Source organism: Cebidichthys violaceus, unplaced genomic scaffold (assembly GCF_023349555.1).
Source record: "Cebidichthys violaceus isolate CVI_PGR_0920_01 unplaced genomic scaffold, fCebVio1.0.p SCAF_6, whole genome shotgun sequence".
NCBI lineage: Eukaryota > Metazoa > Chordata > Actinopteri > Perciformes > Stichaeidae > Cebidichthys > Cebidichthys violaceus.
The window spans coordinates 16969625-16996380 of NW_027176816.1; the positions used below are offsets into that span (position 1 = coordinate 16969625).

Consider the following 26756-nt stretch of genomic DNA (forward strand, 5'->3'; position numbering starts at 1 on the left):
AGTTTCCAGCGACTAATTGAAAAATCAAATCTGAAACAAGCACTGGAGTTAATTAGTTTTATTTATTCACACGTCCCTTTAATTGCATGACAATATAAACTTATTTTAAAAACCCTGGTAAAAATTCTCATTCACAAATTTACAAACTGTCCCTTTTATTTAAAAAAAAAAAAAAAAAAAAAAAAAAAAAAAAAAAAAAAAAAAATCACAATTGCTTTGACACTTTGTTATGACATCCACTAACAGAACTCAGTTGAGAATACTTTGTGATGTTAAATCCACCAATGTGTAATAAACGTACTTCCTGGTCCGACACCGAGGAGTGAAAAACACGGTGTGAAAACACAGATGAGGCAAAAGGAACGGTGTAGATGCTGTATACAGACGCTCAGCAAGCACATTATATTCCTCTGAGTCGCTAATGATGAAGACCTCACTGACCCAGTCCTTCATCAGCTGATACCTCGTCAGCAGTTTCCCTCTATGACACTAATACGGGCGTACACCCCGAATCTAAAACCAGTGTGCTTAGACCTGCTGTGAAAGAACTTAACATTTAAAAACATCCGGGATACGTTGAATGTCGTTCTTAAATAACACCGTAAAAGCAATATGTTTAAGAATGCGTCCCGGGTTTTGAGGTGCCCAAAAAACAAAACGAAAAATAGAAGTCATTAAATTATCCCTCCTTTGCATCGCATCCAAAAGAAAAGAAGAAAAAAAAAGAAGAAAAAAATGTCAGTCTTTGCATTTTTTAAAGAAAAGTCAGCAGGACTCTGTCTGAGACTGTGTTGCAATACCAAAACACATTGGCCGGCGCTCTCGTTTGCATCGACTCGTGACAAATTCTCACCAGCAGAATATTCAGTAAGTCTGAAATTGCTAAATCAGCCGTTAAACTGGTATTGTAGACATGGTGAGTTCAGGCAACCATCAGCTCCAATAATGCACCTGAAATAAGTGGCACGAAAAATATAAGCCTAACAACCACGACAAAACCCCTATTTCTATTGCATTCTGGGATGTCTGATGAAAATCAATATGCAGTTCAAAACAAGACTTCATCATTCAATGGCACAAGTTAACATTTAGGTTCCCTATGCCGGAGTGAGCTCAATAGAAAGCACCATTTGGTATTTTGCCTGCTGGTGACCGAGAAGGGAGGGCGACGACGTCCCCCCCGATCTCCGGAGAAGGGATCCGTCCGTTCCCGCTCACAGCAGAAGAGGCGGCTGCGCTGGCGGCGGGTGGTGCCGGTGCTGCCCGGCCGTCCGGTAGCGCGTGGTGTTGGAGCCGCAGTCTATGTAGCGGTAGGCCTCCAGGCTGTTCTGGGACGTTCGCACCATGTAGGAGGTTTTTACCGTGGTTCTGGAAACAAGCAGCGCATTCCAATATTTATTACAAAGAGCAATGATGTGGCAGCAGCAATGACCATAATTCTCTATGTGCCGTCATATTTCATAATAACTAGCGAGGAAAGGCTGCAGAAAGAGCGTTTTTTTTTTTCTGTCTAAACTACAAAAGCAACAATTATATAAGTAATGGTGCGCCGCAGTGTCACAAGCACTAATTTTGAAGAAGTGGCTCTTGTGTGAACACACAGCTGCCTCTTGACTGATAAGCACTCGAGTACTGCTGTTTTATGCTTCTTCATACTTACTCAGCTATGTTTATCTGACAGCTGGAGTTACTTTGCAGATTTTGTATTTTTTTTTCTTCTTTTAACAAAACATATTTTCAGCTTCTAAAATGTGATGGATTCTCCAACAATCAAGTCATTTTAGTCCTTAGTTTTATTTTCTTATTTAAAAAAATGCCAAATGTTCGAAGTTGATTGAGAATTTTCTAAAGATATTCTTGTGTTGCAACCTGCAGTATCCGTTCATGTTCAAGGAAAAATATTAAATTAATTTAAATGAGTAGTTATAAAATAGTTTAGGACAGAAATGTGTTTATGAAATTGAGATATTTAAGATTTGAACTTTAGAAAGTAGGTAATAAGAACTGTACTTAATCAAGTGTACAGTATTTTGCTGCCAGTGCTTCTTAGCTTCTACTTGAGCAACATTTTGAACAGAGGACTTCTACTTGTAACAGAGTACTTTCACACAGTTGTATCAGTACCTTTACTAAAGTATAGCGCCTCAGTACTCCTGAAAGGTAGAGAGATACTTACTGCATATATACGACAATGTTGTGGACCTTAATGCTGGGCATGGAGCAGAAGGCGCTGGAAAAGAAACAGAAAAGGTTTAGATTGGAATACTGACTTGGAACGTTATTCCACCCGTGTTCTTTGTGTAATTTACACATGGCTTTATTGCCAACACAGCACAAAAAAAAAAAAAAAAAAAAAACTGAAAAAAACCTGCTTTAATGTGTTAAAAAGTAAAAATAAAAAAAAAATTTAAAAAAAGGAGCAGAGTACAAATGTACAATATAAGAAAGCCTGTGTTACAAACTGGAGGTGTGGAGCTGAAAAGATGTAGACATTTAGGAGACAGGGAGGCTCTAACAGAAGAGGCTGTCGCATTGCATCGTGGGAAACAGGATCGGCCGTGTTTAGAGCTTGACCTACACTAGGGACTTAAAGCTTCGACTTTGATCATTCTTTCATTAATCTGTCTCTCTCGACTCCCCCTACTTAATGGAAGTCTACATGTAGAAACCACTGGAGCAACCCTTGAAGCCGATGAGAATTCACAGCTCAAAAAGAGATCATCATCAATTTTAAAAATCATCATCAAAATTTAAAAAAAAGAAGCTTACTAGACGTAGGGCGCGCTGCTACCAATCTCCACGCTGACGGTGTAGTTCACCTGCAGGAGACAGAAACACAGCATGCTTTAACGGTAGCTAGAGCCGAGGACAAAACATCAAAAAATGTCCGTCCTGGTTTCTCAAAGCCCAAGGCGATGTCTTTAAATGTCTTCAAAATATAAAAAATCTGCACATATTGGAGGCGAGTGCTGTACTTGTGTTGGATGGATTATAAACTACAGTTCCCATCTCCATGCTAGTCAACAGTGCAGGGGGAAGAGGAGACATGTCAGGCTTTGGCTACACCGGTGAGCTGGAGTCAGCCCTGGTGTTGTTGACATTGAGTAATGAAGAATGACGCCAGCCTCATTCTTTCAGTGTGTTCTTCTTGCACTCGTGTCTTCAGGAGCATTTAACCCTTTAGCGGGAGAGTCTGCAGTGGAGCTCGTGTTGTAAACAGATCCTGCAGCGCGCCTATGCATGCTTTAAAAAGGGATTGTTTGCATACTGAACTCTGTACCGGGAGCAACCAGTGATAATGTTTATTATGCACAAAGTAAACATCACCACTGCTCACACACACACACACAGGGTTTTGTGTTTTACCTGACTGTGACCGAGCGGCAGGATGGTAGTGACGCTGTCGAGCTGCTGAGTTCCGATCACCGTCTTCATGTAAAGGACCTGGCAGCTCACACTCTGCACCAGCACCGAGAAGAAGTTGGGGTTGCTGAGGTTCAGAGTGCTCTGTGTCAAAAATTAAAAAAAGAGCAGCTTCACAAAAGGAAACATGTCTTGCGTGGCTCCTATATTAGATTACGGGTTAAACATGTGACTCTCGTATGACAGAGGCTCCATTTGCAGAGAACAGCTCCAATGAGATTTTTCCATGAGACACTTCAGGTTCAGACCAGAAATCACATTTAATTGCCAAGTACATGGAGTTAGACTGTTGTTTTGCATCCCTCTTGATATACTTGCACAGAAATAGAATAAGAGCAAATATTAAACTAAATATGAGACATTAATAATTTATAGGGACATTTGGATTAGGGCTGCAACTAACTACTTTCAACACCATTATAAAATATTTTCTAAATGCATCGATTCACCGTTCGGTCAAAAAATAAATATACACACAATTATATTATTATAAAAATTATAAATTTAAGTTTAAACATTTTGTTGACGTTATTATGACAAAAACAAAAGCATCCAATCCGCACGACTGAAGAGAACACATTTACACACGTTGACCATCATCACTTAATGTTCTCCTTTGATCTACTCATCACATGAGCTCTCATTTAGCTGCATAGAACAGAACAAGGACTCCACTGAACCGGATCACTCACTTACCACATCTGCCAAAAGTGAGGATGCAAACAAATAAGGTTTATTATGCGAGCCACACAAATCAGACTTTAGAGAGTTGACGTTTCTATAATCACTGAGGGAGAAACACCTCTGTGTGTGATGCCACAAACTTCATCCTCCAAAATGAGAAACAACCCTACCGTCATGTTCATGAGGACGTTCATGCCGGAGGGGTTGATGAGCACGGTCACCGAGTGTATCCCATCGTCCACCACCACCACGGAGCGAGGGAAGAGGAAGAAGGCCACGAGCGAGGAAGCAAGGAGGCACAACACCACCGACAGGACCACGTACAGCTTCCTACGACACAACAACAAACAAAAAGTAGGTCCTCTCTCACCTAAAGCTTGGATACAGATTTTGAATGACGTATAAAAACAACTTGACTTTCAGAACTACAGAAAATGTACAGCGTGCAACAGAAAGCTTCTCATCTCGGCACCCGTGGAGAAGCTGCTCTTATGTGTGAGAACACCTGTTGTTACGGCAGGTCAGCTGCTGTAAATTGTTTTTTAGGATTTTAGTCCTCCATTCTCTTTACACATCCTTAGAGCAACCACGTTGTACTTTTTGTGTTCCTCATTCATTTGATTTACCAACAATTTCACTAGTTTTGAAACAAAAAGGAACAAGACACTTTACAAATAATTACTTTTACAGTCATTTACAACATTCGGCTATAATAATGAAAATAAATTTTAAAAATAATCGTCCAAGTTAGTTAACATACATCAAAGTTATAGAATTTAGAAATTGAGATCCATGTTTTATGACAGCCCCTGCCTGATACCCCTTCACAGCACCTTGTTCTATACTTGTTTTGAGATGTTTTTTTTGTTTCTTATAGCTCTGGGGATTTTTGATTAACGATGGCTCCAGTCTGATCCCTCTCTAAGCCCAATTTACTATGTAATAAAGTTATACAATACTTATAGGGTGCTCCATGATTGTATATATTTCTGTCTATATACACTGTGCTCCACCCACTGTGCATTATTTGTTGTTGAGCAAGTGTGGCATCCACTTGTAAACCTCTCAGTACTACATTCAGCACTTTAAATTACAGGAGGCGGAGTCAGAGTGTGCACAGGTGTCCTGCATCCAGTGATTAGGGTGTGATGTGTTCCTTTGTACACCTGCCACTCCAGCTGAACCACAGGTGCTCTGATGAAGGTCCTTAAGACCGAAAGCTTAAAAGAAAAAGAAAAAAAGTGTTCTCTGCGTAAATTAAAGTGTGCAGATATCTGTTCGACCCGTTTCAAAACGAGCGAAATCATTAGGAATTTAAATGAACGAGAAACAACAAAAGTACAACGTGGTTGCTCTAATGACGTATGAAGAGAACGGGTGGCTCAGGTGACTCAACTAATAATCATTCAAACCGATTTACGGCAGCTGACCTGTCGTAACAGGTGTTCTCTCTAATTGTGGCCCCGCCCGCTCGGCAGCTTCTCGGCGGGTGCCGCTCGCTTACCCGAGGTCCTGAGGTCTGACCCTGTCAGTAACGCCACTCACTGTCTCTTTCTTTCAGCACCAATAAACCCCGTAAGATTACTCACGTTCTTTGGGGCCGCAGCCTTTGGTCGCTGTACGGGATCAATGCGACCAGTTCATTCACTTGATCTATCGGGAGGGGAGATAGCGGATCACGCAACATGCTGATTAGTGTCTCCCCCTTCGACTACATTTGGTTGGGACACAGGGCGAAGCCTCTGAGATTGCATCAATGCATTCAATGATCTGCTTATTAAATGTTCATCAAGCAAAAACAACAATGTTACACTTTTGAGCCTGGAATTGAATATGTATGACATGTGTATTTATCATTAAGGCCACACACTTCTTAAGCCTTGGTTTAAGTTTAATTATCAATATTTTTGTCCAGGTTAGAGTCCATCTTCAGTGAGGGGCGTAGCTTCATTTGCGCTAGCGTTGGTCCTACTCACCTGAGGGTATCCGTCCGGTGCCTTGGCACGTTGGACACGTTATGCTATCCCTGCCGGTGAACTCCACGTAGGGGAACTGAGCGATGTCCTCCGGTCGGACGAGCCCGTCCAGAGAGGCGTTGTCCGCATCCTCCTCTCGCCACTCGGAGCGCTGCCTCTCCGGGAGGAGCGACAGGCTGCTGCCGCTGCGAGACCACCGTGTCCCCATTGCGGAGGGCTCAACGCGTGGACGGTCAAGCCAGTTTCCCACAGAGTAGCCGGGCGGTCTGCGTGGGAATGAGAGGGAGCCGTTCAGCCATGAATACACACGCCAGCATATTGACTCAGGTCAGCTGGTTATCGACAGAATGCCCCTCATGCGTCCGCCAGTAACGGTACAGCTGACGGAGTCAAAATGTAACGTTAGCGGGCTTCAATGTTGTTCTCTGCTAGCTAGTTTGCTAACAGAAGTGTTCTACAAGTGAGCTGTTGAAGTTCAGTGACTGTAGCCATCCGTAACGTTAGTTAGCTTACTTACTCAAACTTTACTTACATTCTAGACCAAACAGCTCAACGTATCCATCCCAAAATTGGGTTTACACCGGCGTACACGCTGTGCCTTCCGCCATACCTACGTTCATGATGTGCTGCCTTCACGTATAGCTGCGTACAACAGTCGTCTTCTTCTTCTGCTTCTTTTTCTCCTTCTGTGGTGTTTAACGGCAGTTTGCAAACTATTAGTTGCATTACTGCCACCTTCCGGTCTCAGACAGTTTCCACCTTGTCCACCTGCTAAACTTTTCCGATCAGTCTCGTTACTCGCAAGAAGTTGGTAGAGCCCAGAATACTTTAGCTCCACTCCACAATATTCTTTAGCTCTCTTCCTCTCATACCCATACTTTGCATTTCCTCCAGCATGCCCCCCTCCCCCAACATTGTTTTTAAATAGGTCTATTGTAAGTGGTGATAGCATGTTAGCACAGTTTCTGGTGCCGGGCAGTACTCACAGAGGCCAGTTGGAGGATTCCAGTGTTCTATTCTCAGCCTTGATATTGCGATATATGGGAGGATATTTGTTTCCTCCCCTATATCTTACATTGACCGCTTTATTTTGCATTGAATGTAGGGGTCTCCCCCTCGTCTTCTGGTCCCAATGTTGTTTCCATATTTTTTCCTGATGCTGCCCTTTCCCCTCTGCTTTGGATAACTTGATACATTACATTACATTACATTACAGTCATTTAGCAGACGCTTTTATCCAAAGCGACTTACAATAAGTGTATTCAACATAGGTATTCAAGAGAACTACTAGTCACCAGAAGTGATAAGTGCATCTCCTTGTTTACACAACCATCTAAGAGCATGAACCAGAGCATAAACCAGAGCAACAGTACAGTGCAGAAACAAACAAATACAATAAGTGCAGTAAACCAATATGAATACAATAAGTGCTACAAACTAGTATGAATACAATAAGTGCTGAGTGGAAGGCTGTCCACAGATGTCCATATTGTTTTTCTTTAGTGCTTGCTCAGCTAGTTTGTCCACTTTTTAATTTCCTCTGATACCTGTGTGAGCTGTAATCCATATAAATACATTTTAAAAAATGCATACAACTCTTTTATAAACAAACTTATAACCCGGCTCATTAATCTTACTATTAATAAAATGCATTCAGTGTAATACCAGTGTACCGCTATGATTTTGAAACTATGAAATTAATAAAGAAATGCATTCAGTATAATACTCCATTGTACCAGGAATTTAAAACTATGTAATTAATAAAGAAATGCATGCAGTGTAATACTTGATGGTACCGCCACGTTCATTGGCGGAGAGACATATACGAAATATCCAGTTACATTGAACGCACCGAAGACGTCACGTGCCCAGGGGTGTGGACACTGCCTACCTCACCAACTTAATCCTTTCATCAAGAAGAGCTCCAACGGGATGAATCGCACCTCTTCTGTTTGTGTATATATACCTGTGTTTGTACTTTGTTCAGGATGCGCGGGTGGAGCAAGAGACAGTCTAACTGCTCAGCAGCCTGTGGATTGCAGCCGGCGAATGCTCAGCTGAGATGTTTGTACTCTCTATTCACAACGCTTTTTTACTTTATTAAATACGTTTTATTATAACTTTTGATCCAAGGCGTCCTTTGTTCCTCCGGGAGTTCTTCATTGAAACACAACAGTATACACAGCAAAAACAATCGAAGTGCGTTGAAATATTTCAATTTTGGAACTAGGAACTGTCTGTAGCTGGGTCTTCAGATCCATCAGTAAAAACATGCATTCTGCTTCTTCTTTGAGGTTTTTCAGCAGTTTAATGCATTACTCCTTCTGGATATACTCCTTCCCAATGTTGGTTACTTTCAAAGTTGGTTTCTGCCCTCCACACGATGTTTATTTTCACGATTAACACTTGAAATGTGGAAGGCACTTGGAAATATCAAGAACAATGACACTATAACATTAGTAATCACTAATTAAATCAGTGTTTGTTTTTATTGTGTTTAATATTCCACAGTTTCAGTTTCACACATGAACGTTCCAATACCAGCTTCAAGCTATACAATACAGTATACACCAGACATTCACATTTGATTTATTATCCACTTGTTGTGTAGAAGCAAATCAGTAGTTGCTGGCATCAAAAACATTAGATGGTGGATTAATCTGTGATTTTCTAGTTATCCTGGTTCAATTTAGCCGTGAATCTGGTTCATGAAAGCAGTGGCACATACATGACCCCAGAGATTCAACTAGTCTGTGCAGCTAATCGGCTCCAGATCCGTCTAACAGCCAGGCTGGATTATTCCTAGTCACACCGATCAGTAACCAGTGTGTTTTTCAGTTATTCACTGTTCTTGTGTGTGTACTTTGTCTTATTTTTGTTACAATATCAACAAATAAACATCGAATAGTATGTCTATAAAAGTCATAAGTCATAGTATAATATATATATATATATATATATATATATATATATATATATATATATATATATACACACACACACACGTTTTTTTTATCACATGCTTTTCAAGCAGATTGTCACCGCTATCATTGCAGTAGATATTGGCCTCAGTGTTCATAGGGTTATCCTTGTGCGTAGTGAAGAATTTCCTTTTGTGTTTTATATTGTTATATATATTTATATTATTATATTGTGTCTGACTGTTGTGCTCAAGGACTACACTATGTTTTTTATGATTTTTTTTTACATACTATGGCTTTTTTCCCCAAAAAGATTTTTAAGTTTAAAGTTTTTTTGACACAATACTGACATTTTAATGATTTATTTGACATACTATGGCTTCTTTTGACATACTATTATCTGGCTTTTCCTGGATTTCTTTCAAAATTCTATACTATGACATATTCGAGATACTATACTATAATTTTTTTGACAATATACAATGACTTTTAAGACTTTTTTGATATGCTATTTCTATGATGTTTTTCTGAATTTTTCAACCTCCTAAAATATGATTTTATCAATTTAAATATTGATATTTTGACACAGTACACTATGGCTATATCATTTTTTTTGACACGCTATAATATGATGTTATTATTTCTTTCGACATACAATAATATGATATTTTTGACATACTACACTGTTTTCTTTTTTCCACATACTGTATACTATGACTTTGTTTAGTATACTATACTATGACATTTTTATGACTTTTATCAACATACTGTACTGTGGCTTTTTCATGACTTTCCAACGTGCTTTGTTTTATTTTTTAACATCATATGCTATAGCTGCTATAGCTAGTTAGAAATATGCTATAGTATAGCATATTTCTAACTATTTTTAACAGGCTATTCTATGACATATTTATGACTCCTTTTGACTGTTTTCTACATACTATATTACAATTTCTGACATAGTATGCTAGGAGTTTTTCATAAATGATCAACATACAATACTATGGCTATTTGATTACTTTTTGTGACCTGCTATATTTTTTTTTAATGATTCTTTTTTGACATAACATACTCTGGCTTTTTATAATTATACGTTTATTTCTTTTATCAACATACTATGCGACGGCTTTATTATGACTTATTACAACATTCTACACTATGGTTTTTTTATGAACGTTTATGACATAATATAACATTAAAATGTAATGAATTTTTTTTATATACTATAAATAACTGTTTTTATTATACTATATTATGACTTGTTTAGACATGACAATATAATTACTTTTTCAACATAATATAATATACTATGGCATGTTTATGAATGTTTTCAACATACTTTACTATTAAGTTTGTATGACTTTTTAAGACATACCTTAATATCACTATTTTTGACATAACATTCTATGGTTTTATAATTTTTTTCTAATTTCTTTTTTGTGACTTTTTTACACACTATATATGGTATTTTAAAACATTTTTTACTACCTATTAACATACTATATTACTTATTTAAACTATACAGTCTGCTTTACTGAACCGAATAAACTGAAAATGAGTCAGACTAACCAAAATAAGCCTGGCTTATTTGGTAAACTCGCTTTTTGGAACAGGCCCCAGGACACTAGAAATGTAACTGTTCCTTTTTTATTGAATATGATCAAACTTGCTGCCCTTCATTGTAATATATTAATTACAATAAATATATATATATATATATATATATATATTTTCTGTGGTACTTCAGACTTCCTTAAGTTCTTCCTGAAGGCACAAGAACGCACCTACAATTGAGTCAACATGAAAAAGAATAATAACACAACATCAGCAATTATTGCTATCATAATTATTATTAATTATGAGGGTAAACAGTATATAACAGGGTCAGTAGTTTATCTTTTACAAGTGTTTTAGTGTGTATGTTTGCATAAGTGCAACAGCATATATTAGTAGCTGTAGTTAGTTAGTCTGTCCTGCAAGCAGCCTCTTCAGCTCAGCATTCTCTCTTTGCAGTATTTTGTTCTGAGAAAAAAAGAGGAAAGAATGAGAAAAACGAAGGTAAACTGAGAACCAAAAAAGGAAAAAATAAATTCTGACCCAAGCTCTGATAGTAATGTCAAATCCAAAGCAGAACTGACCTTATGTCTGAGGGCCTCCACGATCAGGTCTCTTCCTCCCCTGGTGCTCTCCTCCTTTTTTGAAGCTTGGAAGGCATCCCCGATAACTGAGACCAGCACGTGAGACTAAAAAATTCATACTTCCAATATTAATATCGATGATCTCCCACACAAATAAAACAATAAACAACCAAATTCCTCCTGTAGGGAATGGATAGCTGCACTGGATTAACTCACAAACATCTTGCTCTGGAACAGATAACAGTGGTTCATGTCTGCTGCAGGGTGTCTGGCCACAAACCCAAAGACTTTGGGCGAAGACGGCAGGACAGCACAGAAGGAAATGGTGGACAGAGGGCACGAGTACAACAAAAACTGAGGGTAGGAGAGAGAGAGAGAGAGAAGATTAAAAGTGATAGTTCAACAGTAAAGAAAACGTTCGATCAAATCATTTGCACCCTTGGACTGGTGCGATTAACTGGTACACCTTTGTCACACACCTTGGTTTTGTTTTCCAACACGTCAATTCCACTCAGCGACAGGAAGAGATGGACTTTGCTCTTCTTCGCTGCCTTTTCTGAGGAGAATTTATCTGGTGTCTAGGGATGAGAGTTGATGGATTACACGTCATGTTAGTTTTTTTATAACATTTTTTATATTTATTGGTTAATTTGATAAGGGACAGTGCACATTAATAAAAACATTTCTGTAAATGCACCAGAGTTAGCCAAGAGGCTATTTTTCATCTGTAGTCCCAAGAGGCAGATGTTACAAAATAAACCTAAAAACAGAATATAAGATAGTTGGTGACAGCATCTGTAGAGCCGACACGTTAAGCTCATATAGAGATATAATATAGTGGATACAAACTTAGTTTCCCACTAGAATACAAGTTCCTGATGTGCAGAAGAATCCCAGCATCCAAGTCAGAGAATTGCATTAACATCTACATGGAAATGATATAAAGGGAAAGTCTGTTTCCCTGTTAATGAGGAATACCCGACTAAAATGGGATGTGAGCGGTAGTGGCTGACCTTTAGGCTCTGAGCCGCTTCAGACAGGATCTGTAGTCCATCAGGGCGGACCACCTCAACTCGGCCAAGAAACTGCAGTTTGGAGAAAGAAATACACATGAAAGTGGAAAGTTTTAAAGAAGGCTGATTATCAGATTAAAGTCACATGAAGAAAAGCTGCTGATACGAGCCTAATGGAACCAAACGCACACACTATTGATCAGCCGCCATTATTAATCACAACTGTCTCACCTTCTACTTGATTCTCCACATTCAGAATGCCATTTTGAGCTGTCAAAAATCCGTATTTACCTTTACTGGAAAGGAAATTTCATTATCATCCTCTGAGGTGTCACTCATCTTTAACCCGTCTGATGTCAAACCGAACCCTGCAGGCGGACGTAAAGATGAAAAATGAAAATATTCATGGTGACATGAATGTTTTAAACATGAAAGAGATACTGTAAATTCATCTTACCTGTGTGCAAATGTACTTTCACCGGAGAAAATCGGCTTTTTATTGCATTACAAACTTAAGGGTGTAAAGTCTGTTGGTGTTAATGAGTAACTCTTGTGTCTTCCTTATTGCTCTTTCATCAGAGATCTAGGGTGCATGGAAAATTCAAAACCACCGTAGAGTCCCGAATGTAACCGCATGTTCAAGAATCTGGTATTTCACGCTTGACGGTCTGAGAAACACATTTCTACATTACAAGGTTTCAGAATTGTAGGGTAGTGCTTTCACTAGAGAACGTTTTTTTTTTTACAATTTAGGGTTCTTTCATCAAAATACGGTCATTCTGACCATCTTAATTAAGCAAATTCTTACATTAAAAAGGTTCAGATTTGTATAAATTGAAATGAAAACATGGTTATGGTGAGTTCCCACTGATACCAGGACCCAATACCAATGTCCTCCCTAAGGCCTCATCAGGGACTTACTGACATCACCTGGTAAGTGGTTGAGTGTGAGAGACTGTGAGGGCTTGAAATGGTGTGAATAGAAATGGGACCACGTTACCGTGAAAACAACAAAAATATGATGTACAATTGTGGGTATTTATTTGATACTTTGTACTCCCTGATTTGAACATCTTAAATATAATAATCAGTTCAAAACTATTGGATCTTACTTCTCTTGTGTGGCAGGAAAGGATGAGGTAATCGTCCAACAGATGTGAATGATCGGTAAGCTGCAACCGAACACATAATTAGAATACATTACATTACTGTGTCTTAGTGTTTACTCAGCCACTGGACACACACACACACACACACACACACACACACACACACACACACACAGAGAGAGTGGCTGTACTTTAATTAATGTGTAGTAATGTCTTACCACATTATATGCTATAGAATATATTTGCTACAAAGCATACTTGTACAGTTTTTACACATATACTAGTTGTATATTTATCTTATTTTATATTTGTTCTTAATTTTACTTATTTATTTATTGGTAATCTGTCTTTGTGCTTATAAAGCATGTCCATTTCCCCTCTGTGGAGTGTTTTTTCCTTCATAAAAACACACTATTCTAGACACTATAAGATTGTATTTTGATTAAAACAAATCTGGTCATTAGTGGTTTTAATGATATGAAGTTGCTTCGAGCTAGTGTAAGAAAGGTAAACGGGTCATAATTATTTCTCAAATGTCTATTGCTGTGAAAACTTTTCCTTCAAACAACTGCATGTAATAAAGTTTCTCACCAACACTGCGGGGGTCTGTCTGTACGGATCGACACCGTTGACGAACCGTCCGTTACACCACTACCTCCTTCTCAAAGAGCAGCCCTTTCAGCGTGATTAAGGTTCCTGAGGATGACATCGCCAACATATAAATTGCCAAATTACGTCCACTAATTCGCTTATATATATATATAAAAAGAGCTTCAGAACATGTTTAGGTTTTCGTCAGTATTAAAGTCATCCAGTCATAGTCTGTTCATTCATGACACTGCGGACAGGTACTGCTGACAGCTTACGTTTGTTCTGCATAATTTAATGGAATCAATTTGCCGAAATGCAAATAGATATCAACCTAAACACTGAGCTCAGTCTAGACATATACCAGTACCTGCCTTAACGCTAGCTAACGTTAATTAGCCATAGCTGACATTACACTGGGGTCTTGTTCTCCTGAAATCACGTAATATGCACTCAGGACTGAAATAAAATCACTGACCCACTTATTTAAACATCAACACACCTCCCAAACAGAAATGAATCCTGTTGTTAACTTTTAACTCATCCAATTCATGCAGCACATAGCATAGCTAACATGACGTTAGCTATTCTGTATGCTGTAACATAAGCTAACTTCGCTCACCATAAGCCACATTTCAGAATTAATAACAGCATACAAAGCAAAATAACTATACGATAACTAAATATGAACGGTCAAATTTGACTAGGCAACTGTAAAACTAAAGATTATGTTATAAACACAATATTCCGATGTGGTAATTGTGTCTATAACTAAATAACAAAGTTACAAAGATTGTATTATAGTAGCCTACTGAGTTCTGTATACTATGAATGAAATTGCTATAAAACTATAAAACTTAAAGCAATTGTAAAACTTCAAAAAACCTTAATGAAGGTATACAATGAAAACTTGGAATACTTCAACCATGCATCAAAACAATTTCAACTTAAAGCAATTGTAAACCTTCAAAAAAAAATTAAACTTAATGGAGTTATAAAATGAAAACTTAGAATACTTAAACCATGCATCAAAACAGTTTCAACTTAAAGCAATTGTAAAACTTTTAAAAAACTTTTAAAAAACTCAAAAAAACGTGATGAAGGTATAAAATGGAAACTCAAAATAGTTTCCTGTAGTCTGCCTTATTTTTAGGCATCTTTGTGGTACAGTGGAGGTTTAGTAGCCAAGGCCCCACCAGCTCTTGGTGATTATAGTATTCTGCAGCCATGTCCAGTTACTCTTCATATTCACGTAACACAACATGTTTTATACTTAATCTACTTAATACTGTAATTCTGTTTCATTTTAACAGTAATTGTAACTCTTGATCCTTCAGTCTAAACTGTACACCTGACATATACTGCATGTCTGCTGCTCCTGGAAGAGGGATCCCTTCTCTGTTCTTCTTATGGAGGTTCTTGAGGTTTCTCCCTTTTTTCCTGTTAAAAGTTTTTTTTGGGAGTTTTCTCCCATTTCAAATTGATGGTAAAATATTGAGGTTTCTCCCTTTTCCCTGTTTAAGGGTTTTTTGGGAGTTTTTTTCCTCACTTAAATTGACGATAAAGGATGTCGTATGTTTCACAGATTATGATGATCCCTGTGAAAAATGTGTGATATTTGGCTATATAAATACAATTGATTTTACTTGACTTTAAAGGCTCTATAGAGTATTTTGTTTTACCAAGCCATACATTTTCAATGTAATACTATTTTTCAGACTATTTAGTCTATTCTTTACATGTTCACACTTGTAGGTGTGAACATGTAGGTCTTGTCTTCCAATTTATTTTAATATAATATATTATCTTTTAAATACCAATAACCCAGTTAATGCTCTACACCAAGGGTCACTAATAAGCGGACCGCGGTCCGGATCCGGACCCAGACGCCGTTGTTTCCGGACCCTGGACCTAAAACCGATAGATAATTGAGAATTATTACATTTTGACGGAGCGCCTATATTTTAATAGTCGCAGCTTTTCTAGCCTTTACGGCTCTCGGTCAGTGGTCCAGGAAACAAACCGACCAATTCATGCGTTGTAAATCACATCACGTGATGCAGCTCACTCAATCAAATATGGGTATTCTGACACGTTTCCCGACTCGAGTGAGATGTACACACACGGGGCTGAGAGAGGAAAAAGAACGAAGGGCAGGTGAATAATTACGTGAGTCAGAGGAGTGTTTTCACATGACGTTCTCCGAAAAGAGAAAAGTGGTCAGAGAGACCAGAGTCTTTAACCAAGAATGAACAGACTCTTATAGGTTAATTCTTCCCACGGACAGTTTAAAACCAGTGTGTCTCATATGTTCAGAGACCGTGACGATTATTAAGAGGAAATGGTGCATAGTTACGAAATCATTTCAGTTGATAGCAGACCACCTCAAGGTGTCACTCTAATCTGAAATTAGACAAATTGTCTCATGAATGTGATTTGAAGTTAGCTCATGCATGCGATTTTGAAGGGCTTTAATTTTGAAATGTTACATCAGAATGTCCTGGTTCTCTCTGAGTGAAACCTTGAGGTGGTCTGCTATGCACCTGAGGTGAAATGATTTCGTAACTATGCACCATTTCCTCTTAAGATGCTTTTACATGTTTTGAAAGTTTGCAGTTATGTCAGTTATTCTTTAATCCAGCCTTTATTTTACTTGTAATGAGAAGAACATTTATTCATGTATTTCTATGTATTATTTATAATCCATCCAGTTCAATTTGAAAACTGAGAATAATAATTGTTGAAATATAATTGATGTGTACTTTCTTTATTTGATTTAACAGTTGTTGACTACACAGAGACGTTACTACTACTAGACTTCTTGAATATATATATATATATATATATATATATATATATATATATATATATAGTGCAAGTTAGATATTATTGTAATTTTCCGGACCTTTGCGCAAGGAGATTTTCTCAATCTGGACCTTTTGGAATTTTAATTGAATACCCCTGCTCTACACTTTACTCACATGAAATCCCTACATTGACTAGAACTTCACTTCTGTGAAAAGGACTGATTTTTTTTGTCAGATGAACAAAGTTTGTCTAACCCTGAAAGGAATTAGACCTATAATGCATGTGTACAATATCAAACCACTAACTGTCTAACAGCATACACATATTTGAAATAAATTTGTAGTTATATAATACATTTAGGCTATTTGTACATCCAGCATTTGGTTATTTCATCATGTTTTCATTATTATAACAAAATTTGGGTTATTCCAGCAGCTGGAATTGGTCCGGTGACATCATCTACATGATGGTTGGTAGAATTGGGCAGCACGCACCACTTTGGACCTCCTCATGTTCATATTACTAAATCTACATTTGGACATTTGGACATTTGTAGTTTTCTTTGCGCTCCCACTAAGTTTAAGAAATCACTAACTGAAGTAGAAGTAAACAAGGAAAGCTGAGACTGAATGTCTGATCATCTGTACAGTTAAAGAGTATCGGAGGAAGGAATTTTACTTTAATGCCAGAACCTTTTATATGGACACAAATAAACTTTGAGACCTGGGTAACCTTAAAATAATGTACTTTTTGCAACATAGAATCCCCTTGAATCCTTAAAAGTGTTCTCAGTGTAGAAATGAGTGAAATTTTTTGAGTTTAAAGGTGAACAGTTCACAACATACTATCAGGCCTGTTGGAAAAACACAGATTTGGTGGAAACAGACACTCGTGTAAAATGATTATTTGAGGGACAGAATGTCAAGGCGGGACATCTGTGGAATGTGCTAACAACTAGTGAAAAGGTTTGAAAACACTTATTTTGGCATCAAATCTTCTAGATTTAATTGAAATTAAAATAATAAAAAAGGAATATGGAGCCTGGGCCAAATTTCATAAAATGCTTCCAGGCTCTCTCACAAGATGAGAGGTCATTACGTAATCTATTTACTATTTTTTCTCAAAACAGCTTCAATGACAAAATTAAATGTTTAATGAATAAATAAACATCTGAGTAAATTTAATATGACAGGCTGAACACACTTGTGCCGTCTTTTTTTTACGTCTCCATGCTTCCACTGGTTACCCCGTGTTTAACGCTCCATTGCAATGAATTGTGGGTAATTCCCTTGGGAAAAGTCTGTATCTAATGCTGACTTGTCTGCCAGAGAGCCCTCAAACACTCGATGATTTGACAGTGGGACAGAAATAAACCCACACAGATTTTGCGGGAGTGCGCCTCAAAGTCTGCGAGTACTTAAAGGTGGAGATTGGGATTGGGCCCATGGTCTGATGGAGACTGGATTTGTTCATTCTAAGGAATGAACGAATCCATTTTCTTTTTGCCAAAATAAGGCTATGTTTCCGACCCCAACATGGTAAGCTGGTATTTCCCTCTATCAGATGCTTTGAGAAACAGATTTCTACATCAGAGTTGTGTAAACTAACCCAGTGAGTTCTTTCTTGTGTACATGCATACTTCAAGTAATTCCCTGTAAATATACACATACTGCACAAATAAACCACAAGTACTGTAGACTCACTGGGAAAAAAAACAAACACAAAAATGTTCTTCCATATCAACTGTTTTTAATATTTGTTTTACAATAAGTGCCACTTCTTGAATGCTCAATCATATATCTGAAGCGAGTTCATACAATGTCTCAATCATAAGCCAGGAAAAGCATTATGGTCAACAATGACGTTGCGCATCAATGGTCGAAGATGATGATTGTGGTCAGAGAAGACGAAAGGAAGCCTAAATCAGACAGGTTCAAATACCCGATCGTTGATTGAGATTGATTTCTGAAGAGTAGAATTTAGATCAACTTCAAAGCCGTTTCAGACTTAAAGAATTAAGTTTCACAGAAGAGATGCAGGAGTCGTTCTCGTAAAAAAAGCGGATGAATGGAGATTTCAGTTACCGATCAGTAATGTGGAAAAGAAAAAAAACCCACACATTTTATTGTATATTACAGATCCCGAAAAATGCTGAGGTAAACATTAACTTGTAATGTTTAAGTTTTCGTAACTACTGCAATGATGTGAAGCCAGAATTTTAGCAGTAGTGTCATCTGTCCGTTTACTGCTGCAGAGGTGAGAAAGTGAACAGTAGATGTAGGAGGCCTTAGTCAGTGCGCTCTATGTGAACGTGGGGAGGAACAGCTGAGATGAACACCATCCATTCAGACAGACACAGACGTGACGGAGCTCTCCTTCATGAGGACAACAGTAACAGCAGAGCTGACCCACGGTCATCACCCGGGAGGCCCCGTTCCATCCGTGTCTATCTGCGTGGCGCTGGTGAAGCGGCGCTGTGGCCGCGGCCTACGAGTCGTCGACGGACATGGTCTCCATGGCGTTGGGAAGGTTCTGCCCCCCCCCTCCCTGCTTCTTCTTCTTCCCTCCGTCGTTCTGTTTCTTGGCTTTCTTAGACATCTCCTGGTCGATGGGAGCGGGCTTCACAAACTTTATGATCTCCGTCAAACCTGGAGGAAAGTTGGGGTGAAAAAAAAAATAAAAAATACATACATCCTGGAAAACACCACCAAATTTGTTTTTACTGCGACAGCACTTAAAGGAATAGTTTAACATTTTGGGTCTGGCTGATTTATCAGTGTAGCTCTAATTAATACATTGACCAAAAGAACTACAAGTTAAGCTAATAATAATAATAATAATAATAATAAGTCCCTTTTCATTATTCACTTTGCCTTAAGGTCTTCATTGACCACAATGCTTCACAGGATCTATTTGTTATTAGTTATACTCGACACACACTGGATGTGAAACCCTTCGGCACAGCTTACCAGGAGGCATGAACGGCCGGAGCATCTCTGGAACAACGATGCCTTCCTCGGTTTGGTAATTCTCCAGGATGGCGCACATCACGCGAGTGGTGGCGCACATGGTGGCGTTCAACATGTGCACATACTCGGCCTGCGTGACGCACAGAGAGGTGGTGTGTTTACAGTATGCAGCTGCAGTCTGGATAAAGCCTTAGTCTACCGTATTCTGGAATTAAACTGGCCGCCCAACGACAGCCGAGGTCGCATTGTCGGAAAAAAAGATCTGGAACAGCGCGCCTCACCTTGTCCATCATCTTCTTGGTCTGACCGTAGCGGATGCGGAGGCGCCGGGCCTGGTAGTCCGTGCAGTTTGAGCAGGAGACCAGCTCTCTGAAGGCACCAGAGCCGGGGAACCAGGCCTCCAGGTCCAGCTTCTTGCTGGCGGCGTGATTCAGGGCGCCTGTGCAGACGTAGAGCAGCAGACAGTTAGCCGGTATCACGGTAGGATCTTCATGCTAACGCTCACTGCTCCAACAGCAGCTGGTAATTAAGTCCTGATTTCTCTCCAGTGATTAAAAATTGGCAATTCCAAGTTCCCACAAGTGTTACCAGTGTAGGAAAAAAAAATAGAGGGTCCACGTGCTAAAAATAATTATTATTCTATTCACATTTTTACAACCTCCTCTCCTCTCTGTGCTCAGCATCCTGCAGTTCAGTCAAAGTTTCACAGAATTTTTGTCACGTGATTATTGGTCTCAGCCGAATCAATCATGGCTTCTAAGTTTCGCTGAGGAGCTCAGAATTTAATATTTTTTACAGGATGTGGTTTCTTCAAACGGTTTACTGGGGGCGAGATTTTTAATGAGGCATTCAGAAAAAAAGGGTTTTTGATGAAATAACAATTTTAAGCTTGGGTTCGGTTGAATTTTCTGACAGCAGCGTTCATCACACATGATGTGTTCAAAGACCGCGGGAAAGAAGAAAATCTGACAATTATGTTTTTACAGCTTCTGGCTATGTTAAACGGTGTAGTTTTGAAGAAATGCTTCTTCCATCCCTCTGGTGGGTTTTGGGTTCAGAGGGTTTTAAGATGTGTTCACAATAAAGTGGAGATTGGTAGAATCATCTTAGAGCTGCTTAACCCTTTCCTATTTCCTAATACTGTGATGAATTACCATCACTGCAGTAACCCCCCGCAAACATACTGTAATACATTTTACGTGGCGTCTCCCACCCCTACATCATTCACATACTGTAGAAGGGTCTACGAGTGCGTGCTGAAGACCTACCAGAGACGATGTTGACGATGCGATAAGGAATTCCCAGAGTCTGGTAGAACTCTTCTGCCGTCCCGATCATCTCGTCAAACATCTCCCACGATTTGCCGTCGTGCGGCGAGGCGTAGATGAATTGCTCAATCTGCAAAGAGATCCTCCGTCATTTATTTATCTGAATGTTGTACCCCAATGACGATGAAAAGTCACAGAAAACGCGACAGACCTTCTCAAACTGGTGGACCCTGAAGATCCCGCGGGTGTCTCGGCCATGGGAGCCCACTTCCTGCCTGAAGCAGGTGGAGAAGCCGGCGTAGCGGATGGGCAGGTCCTCGGGTTTCAGCCACTCGTCCCTCAGGAAGGCCGCGATGGGCTGCTCGGAGGTGGCGATGAGGTACTTCTCGTCGATGGAGTTGTCGTCAGACTTCTCGCTGCCCTTACCGATGACCTGGGGAAAACGAGTGCAACGGACAGAAAGGTTCACGGTCATCAAAAAACCTGGAAACGGTCGCTGAATTTGAATTTGGATTTTTTCAGGTTCAGGTAAGTTTAGGGAAAAAGTGAAATCCTAATGTTTTGGGAAGAGTCATAGAACATGTATCATAAACATTCTACGGTTTGATGATCATCAGTATTAATAACCTGTGTATTTGTTTAAATCAACAATTTGACGACATACTACGCAGGAAGTGTCTCAACCTACAGTTGGTTGCGATCTACAACCACACCGCCACACACACACACACACACACACACACACACACACACACACACACACACACACACACACACACACACACACACACACACACACACACACACACACACACACACACAGTGTTTGGATTTCCACAAGAGGAAACAAGACACTGGATAATACTGTACAAGAAATTTCAATAAGTTTATCCGCACGTTTTGAAAACGTCTTTGTTATTGTCGTCCTTCGTCGAGGTCTGATGATATGCTTTGATTTTTCAGCGCTCTGCTCTCCTTCACGCCATTCGATAGAAAAAGTTTTCTACGATCACAGAAAGCCTCGGGATGTGTGTACTATGTATAATTAATATTGTTCTTTGGTGAATTATTCCTTTAAGGGAAACACTACTGGCAAAAACATTGGGGTTTTTTTAAGCACTGAGCAATTTTGAGATTTTGGGCTATTTTATTTATATTTATTCCCAAAAACATTTTATGTCTGTGGACTGTATATATATTGTGAATTAATGTTAATTAGCACATATCTATAAAGATAATGCTTCATTTCCATATTAAAATATACATTTTCAGAAAACTTGTATAACAAAATGTAACTATCTTAATCAAAGTAATAAACTGGGGAAGTTTAATAGTGATTTCTATTTGTCACGTTTTTACACTCTTCACCTGTAGTGTCTCCCTTTAACAATGAATAACACAATATTAAAATAATTGACCATATGAAGTCTATATCATGATGTGGCAAGTGATGCAAAATCATGTAACATAATCAAATAGAGTGTTAATGCAGTGAACTGTTTGACAGCTCTGCTGCTAATTTTGAAGGTTTAGAAGAAACTTCTGTGGCGGCTGAAAGCTGAAAACGTCACAGTACAATATGTACTACTGCTTGTACTATCTAATGATGCGCAGTTCTTCGTTTGGGCCTCCAGGTGGCACTTCATGACCAAAAGTATGTGGACGCCTGAACATCTCATTCCAAAACAATGGCTGGTGTTTGATTTCCAAACTACTTAAAATAAAGTCAGCTCATTTGCAGGACTCTGCAGGACAGAATATCCCTCTTTGAGAGAGAGAGTTGAGGAACTCAGTAAAGGCCTCCGTACCTTGTAGAGCTCGTCGTCAAACTGGCTGAGCTGGGCGACTTCCTGCATGACCTCTTTCCTCATGAAGAAGGGCGTGTAGAGCATGGTGTAGTTCTTGCTGTAGAGTATCCTCATGGCGTAAGTGATCAGGGCCTGCTCCAGGAACACCAGGGGGCCCTGAACACAACGGAGGAGAGGAAAAACAACGGCTTTCTTTATTTGCAGGACACAAGAGGGCGGTTGCGAGTCTTCTGTGGATGCAAATTTTTCTCCTATGTGGGGAGAAAAACCTCAAAAGTAGAGGGAATGTTGGTCCGTCTGCAATGACGTCCTTACTCGTGTGTGTCATGCATGTGTTGACCCTCTGACCCATTTTATTCTACTTGTCTCATTCAAAATCTGCCCCCAAATAAACTGTTTGCTCTAACCAAAAACTGTAAAAAAAACAAAAAACAACAACTATAAATTCTGCGCTCATCGGCACAACTAGGAAGCCATGATTGATTCAACTGAGACCAACAGTCACGTGTAAAAAATTCTGTGAAACTTCACTGAACTGGTAGAGCCTCCATTTGTAACACTTGTGGACAAAAATGTTGGATATATAGATTCTATCGTTTTCCAATTTTTGTAAAATCATTTATCAAAGAAATTCAAATTGCGTATTTTTTATGATTTATGGAATGGTAACTTTGTTAATACTGCAGAAAGAAAAAAGCATTGTTGAGTACTCTGTTGTTTCCATAGAGGTGCAGGACTTGGGGTGTAACTTGCACTCACCTTCAGAAAGTAGCCTCTGCTCCCAGCCACAACAGCTCCTCTCTCTCCATCAAAGCCATCGATCATGACCACCAGGTCCACATGGGAGTACTTCTTCTGGACGCTGCAGTCGCCCCAGGTACGCTCCACCTTGTTGTCTGCGTCCTGTCAGGAGGAAACAACAGCGAGTATTACATTAAGATAATAAGTCGACTGGCAGAAAGTCAATCTGCGACACTTTAGATGATTAAAGGAGTCATTTATCGAAAAACAATGGCAAAAACTCTCTGGTTCTAACTTCGAAAATGTGAGGATCGGCTACTTTTTTCTGTCGTTTCGGTGACTGTTGAGCCCAGATCTTCAGAGACCTGGATCCATCGTGGTCCAGGATCAAGCTGCACTTGATGACTCAGGACTCTGGTGGACCAGAGGAGGAGCACTCTGTGTTCACGTCATGATGCTTGGTGCTCAAACACAGTCACAGTTGATGAACTATGTTTTTTTTTCTCATGTAGAATATTTAATGTGAAGATGTCAGCAATATTATCTGACCAGAGAATTGTTTTCGTTGCTGCCGTTTACATTCCTTATGACGCAAATTCAAAAAATGTACTACAGGAAGGTACTACTGTTTTTTCTTTTGTTTGTCATGCGTTTGTTGTTTTGTGGTGCATCCCCGTGTTGCATAATGACAATAAATCAGCCTTGAATCCCAGTATTAGCATTGATGAGCTCAGACGTTTGCCGGTTCTCTTTAACGTTTTGGTATAATTTATCTCCACGCTGCAGCGTCTCCTCTGCTCGTCCTCATCCACACACAGAGCAGTGTCAGCGGACAGCAGAGCGGAGAGGCAACGGTGGAGTGAACTCAAAAAGTAGTCGGGTTGACGACGCTCGTTACTGTACGTGCAGTAAAACCGTTGCACGTAAAAAGCCAATACTTGATCAATACACCTGCTCAACAGGCATAAACATGATGCAAAAATGTAGAAAAACGATATTTCAATCTGTAGGTAAGATATGTCATTATTTGTTATCTATTTATTGAAGAAGACCACGTCAATCAATGGATTTACAGCAACTTGAAATGTATGATTAAATCAGAGTCATGTAATGGGCTCCTACTTTAACCAGACTGTGTCTCACCTCATCGTTGCTGATGGGCACAGACGGGTGCAGAAGGTTGCCGAGCTCCCTCAGGTACTCGAAGCGCTCCGCCTCCAGCTTTATCCTCTCGCTGTCGCTTTTCTCCACCGCCTCGTCCACCAACACACGCACCTTCTTGATCTGGGTAACCGTCAGGGGCTGACGCAGAAAAAATTAAATGTAGATGTGCAAACAAGAGAGAGAGCGAGGAAAGAAATGTGTGTGGTCCGTCTGTGTTTTTTGGGGATTTGTGTGTAGCAACATGCAAAAGCACAGCCACACAGGTGGGGGGGGGTAAGTGGCTTAGTGCACAAAACCCGTCATACCGAGAGCGTTTCAGCTGTTAGGGACTCCACGTTCTGTGCTTCTTCAGGTACAGACTCATCCTCCCCAACTGGCTCCTTCCTCTGCATTTACAACATGAGAAAGGTGTTAAAGAAGAACTCCCTCTCAGGACTGTCTAATGGACACATAATACTGACAGAGGTTTTATTCCTCCTGTCTCAATCTACATCAACAATGACTCATTGTGTCTTCTTAATGTCCAGATGTTTCCGTACCTTCATTTTCTCCCCAATGCTCTTGCTGCAGAGGTTCTTCGCTTTGTTCAGGTTGTCTGCAGTGAAGCGGCCTGTTGGGAGGTTAAATAAAAGTCAGTCAGTGCATGGGACTCTGCTTACGTGTGTGTGTGTGTGTGTGTGTGTGTGTGTGTGTGTGAGAGAGAGAGACAGAGAGAGAGAGCTGGAATTGCAGGACTGGTGACCTGGTGACAGGTGTGGCCGTCTGTGGCAACTCACCCTCACGCAATGAAACCCGATTAAAAGATGTAAAAACTACCTTTGTCACTTAAACACCAGCAACAATGTACTGATACAAATCATTGGTGCTATCATGCTGGATCAGAATGACTCTTTGCGTAGCTACACTGCGGGACGAGGTTGACTTGTGTTGCAGGCTGGGATTGCATCAGATTTCACGCTATGAGCCGGCATCGCAAAGCTAACCCTTGCATTAGCCAACCTTCTGTATCGTATCCGCCGATACAACTTATGGGAATGTGTGATTAACTACAGCCTGGTTAATATCTCTTAAAAGCCTGATATTAAGTAACTACAGTTCGCTCCGTGGAGGGTAACCATATGGTTCATTTGGATTCGCTAGCCGCGCTAACATTAGCCCCACTGCGTGCTGTTCTCTTCCTCAGCGGTGTCATCATGCCGAGCCTCGTTCAAATCTGGCTATGAGTTGTTGCCAACGCTTCAGACAAAAACTCGCTCATTGTACAAGGTAAATTCGTTTACACCCCGTTAAAATTGTATCCAGTGGTAAATACGGCGTAAATATAATGCACCAAGCAGCACTCTAAACTATTCACTAGTTTACTTTCTGAAATGTTTCGCAGTCCACTGCAGTGCATTGAGCGAGCCTTCAGCCGGCGTTACTGCCGTGGAAGAGCGTGGAGTTAACAAGCAAATTCGTTGTAAAAAAGACATTTTTAGAGCCGTTTTAATACATCTCAAGGTACCGAATAGAAGACTTGGTCCTATAAATGCTTGATGTCTTTAAGTGTCCCAGATGGGATGTAACAGACAGCTCTATTTATGTACTAAGAATAAAAATGCCCGATTTCTTAAAGGAGTTGGGCGTGAGCTCCTCTCCAGCGGAAGATACCCTGACGCTACGCTAGCATCATTAGCCACAGCGCTAACGTTAGACACTATGACTGAACTGACAGGGCGCTTACATTTTCTCCACTCCGTGTCTGCAGCGACCAGTTTATCGACCAGCGTTACATCTTTGAACCTCTTCCTTTGGGTTTCACGGATGGTTTCCGGATCGCCACCTTTGTCGGTGCGAAACAAGTCCAAGTCGAGCACCATCTTTTGTCCACGCTGTCTGTCAGAGAGAGAGCCGGACTGAGCTCACAGTGACGACGACTCCAATCGGGTTGCCAGGTCTTGTTGCTCAAGTCACTAAACCGTAATCCCAATTTGAGTCGTTAATGATACATACATGGAAGGTTCATTATTAAGACACCAATACGTTGCTTGAAAACACAATCTAATTTCATTCAGTTGAAGTTATAAAGTTATGAAGAACATTTTGATTGTTATTTTAGATACAAAAAGACGGAAGTGTTTCCACTTGCCTGGCAACCTACAGCATC

General features: G+C 39.8%; 3 protein-coding genes across 4 annotated transcripts; all 3 read right to left on the reverse strand.

The window, feature by feature from the left end:
- Positions 1-43: 43 nt before the first annotated feature.
- On the reverse strand, positions 44-6783 carry tmem106c (transmembrane protein 106C). Of its 2 annotated transcripts, none has more exons than XM_068732666.1 (8): positions 6698-6783; positions 6084-6349; positions 5697-5760; positions 4278-4437; positions 3367-3507; positions 2770-2819; positions 2177-2230; positions 44-1368 (listed from the first exon to the last, which is right to left on the reverse strand). In XM_068732666.1, exons 2-8 carry the CDS (start codon positions 6289-6291, stop codon positions 1215-1217), a joined length of 831 nt encoding a protein of 276 aa, XP_068588767.1. In that variant the 5' UTR covers positions 6292-6349; positions 6698-6783; the 3' UTR covers positions 44-1214. The 2 variants fall into 2 exon arrangements, with proteins under 2 accessions (XP_068588767.1, XP_068588766.1); XM_068732665.1 differs by having other exon boundaries at positions 6616-6753.
- Positions 6784-8564: 1781 nt separating this feature from the next.
- Positions 8565-12686, reverse strand: LOC137889316 (PTB domain-containing engulfment adapter protein 1-like). Its single transcript, XM_068733113.1, has 7 exons — positions 12613-12686; positions 12447-12523; positions 12156-12227; positions 11622-11720; positions 11359-11496; positions 11143-11247; positions 8565-11026 (listed from the first exon to the last, which is right to left on the reverse strand). Exons 2-7 carry the CDS (start codon positions 12492-12494, stop codon positions 10964-10966), a joined length of 525 nt encoding a protein of 174 aa, XP_068589214.1. The 5' UTR covers positions 12495-12523; positions 12613-12686; the 3' UTR covers positions 8565-10963.
- Positions 12687-18387: 5701 nt separating this feature from the next.
- On the reverse strand, positions 18388-26509 carry sars1 (seryl-tRNA synthetase 1). The gene is made up of 11 exons (XM_068733483.1): positions 26334-26509; positions 25150-25220; positions 24916-24996; positions 24590-24748; positions 23465-23608; positions 22706-22861; positions 21109-21330; positions 20898-21027; positions 19911-20068; positions 19630-19759; positions 18388-19308 (listed from the first exon to the last, which is right to left on the reverse strand). The coding sequence occupies exons 1-11, from the start codon at positions 26467-26469 to the stop codon at positions 19148-19150; spliced, it is 1548 nt and encodes a 515-aa protein (XP_068589584.1). The 5' UTR covers positions 26470-26509; the 3' UTR covers positions 18388-19147.
- Between the last annotated feature and the right edge of the window lie 247 nt (positions 26510-26756).

Coding starts and splice junctions, on each gene's coding strand:
- LOC137889316 (XM_068733113.1), bottom strand. CDS start 12,494: ATGAGTGACACCTCAGAGGATGATAATGAAATTTCCTTTCCAGTAAAG. Junction 12,228..12,446: donor AAATTTCCTTTCCAGTAAAG/GTAAATACGGAT, acceptor TCCAAACTGCAG/TTTCTTGGCCGAGTTGAGGT. Junction 11,027..11,142: donor TGGAGGCCCTCAGACATAAG/GTCAGTTCTGCT, acceptor TTTTTTTCTCAG/AACAAAATACTGCAAAGAGA.
- tmem106c (XM_068732666.1), bottom strand. CDS start 6,291: ATGGGGACACGGTGGTCTCGCAGCGGCAGCAGCCTGTCGCTCCTCCCG. Junction 3,508..4,277: donor ACGTCCTCATGAACATGACG/GTAGGGTTGTTT, acceptor TTTTTGACACAG/AGCACTCTGAACCTCAGCAA. Junction 2,820..3,366: donor TGCCGCTCGGTCACAGTCAG/GTAAAACACAAA, acceptor TGTCTCCTGCAG/GTGAACTACACCGTCAGCGT.
- sars1 (XM_068733483.1), bottom strand. CDS start 26,469: ATGGTGCTCGACTTGGACTTGTTTCGCACCGACAAAGGTGGCGATCCG. Junction 23,609..24,589: donor TGCCCATCAGCAACGATGAG/GTGAGACACAGT, acceptor TCCTCCTGACAG/GACGCAGACAACAAGGTGGA. Junction 19,760..19,910: donor CCAAGAAGATGATGGACAAG/GTGAGGCGCGCT, acceptor TGCGTCACGCAG/GCCGAGTATGTGCACATGTT.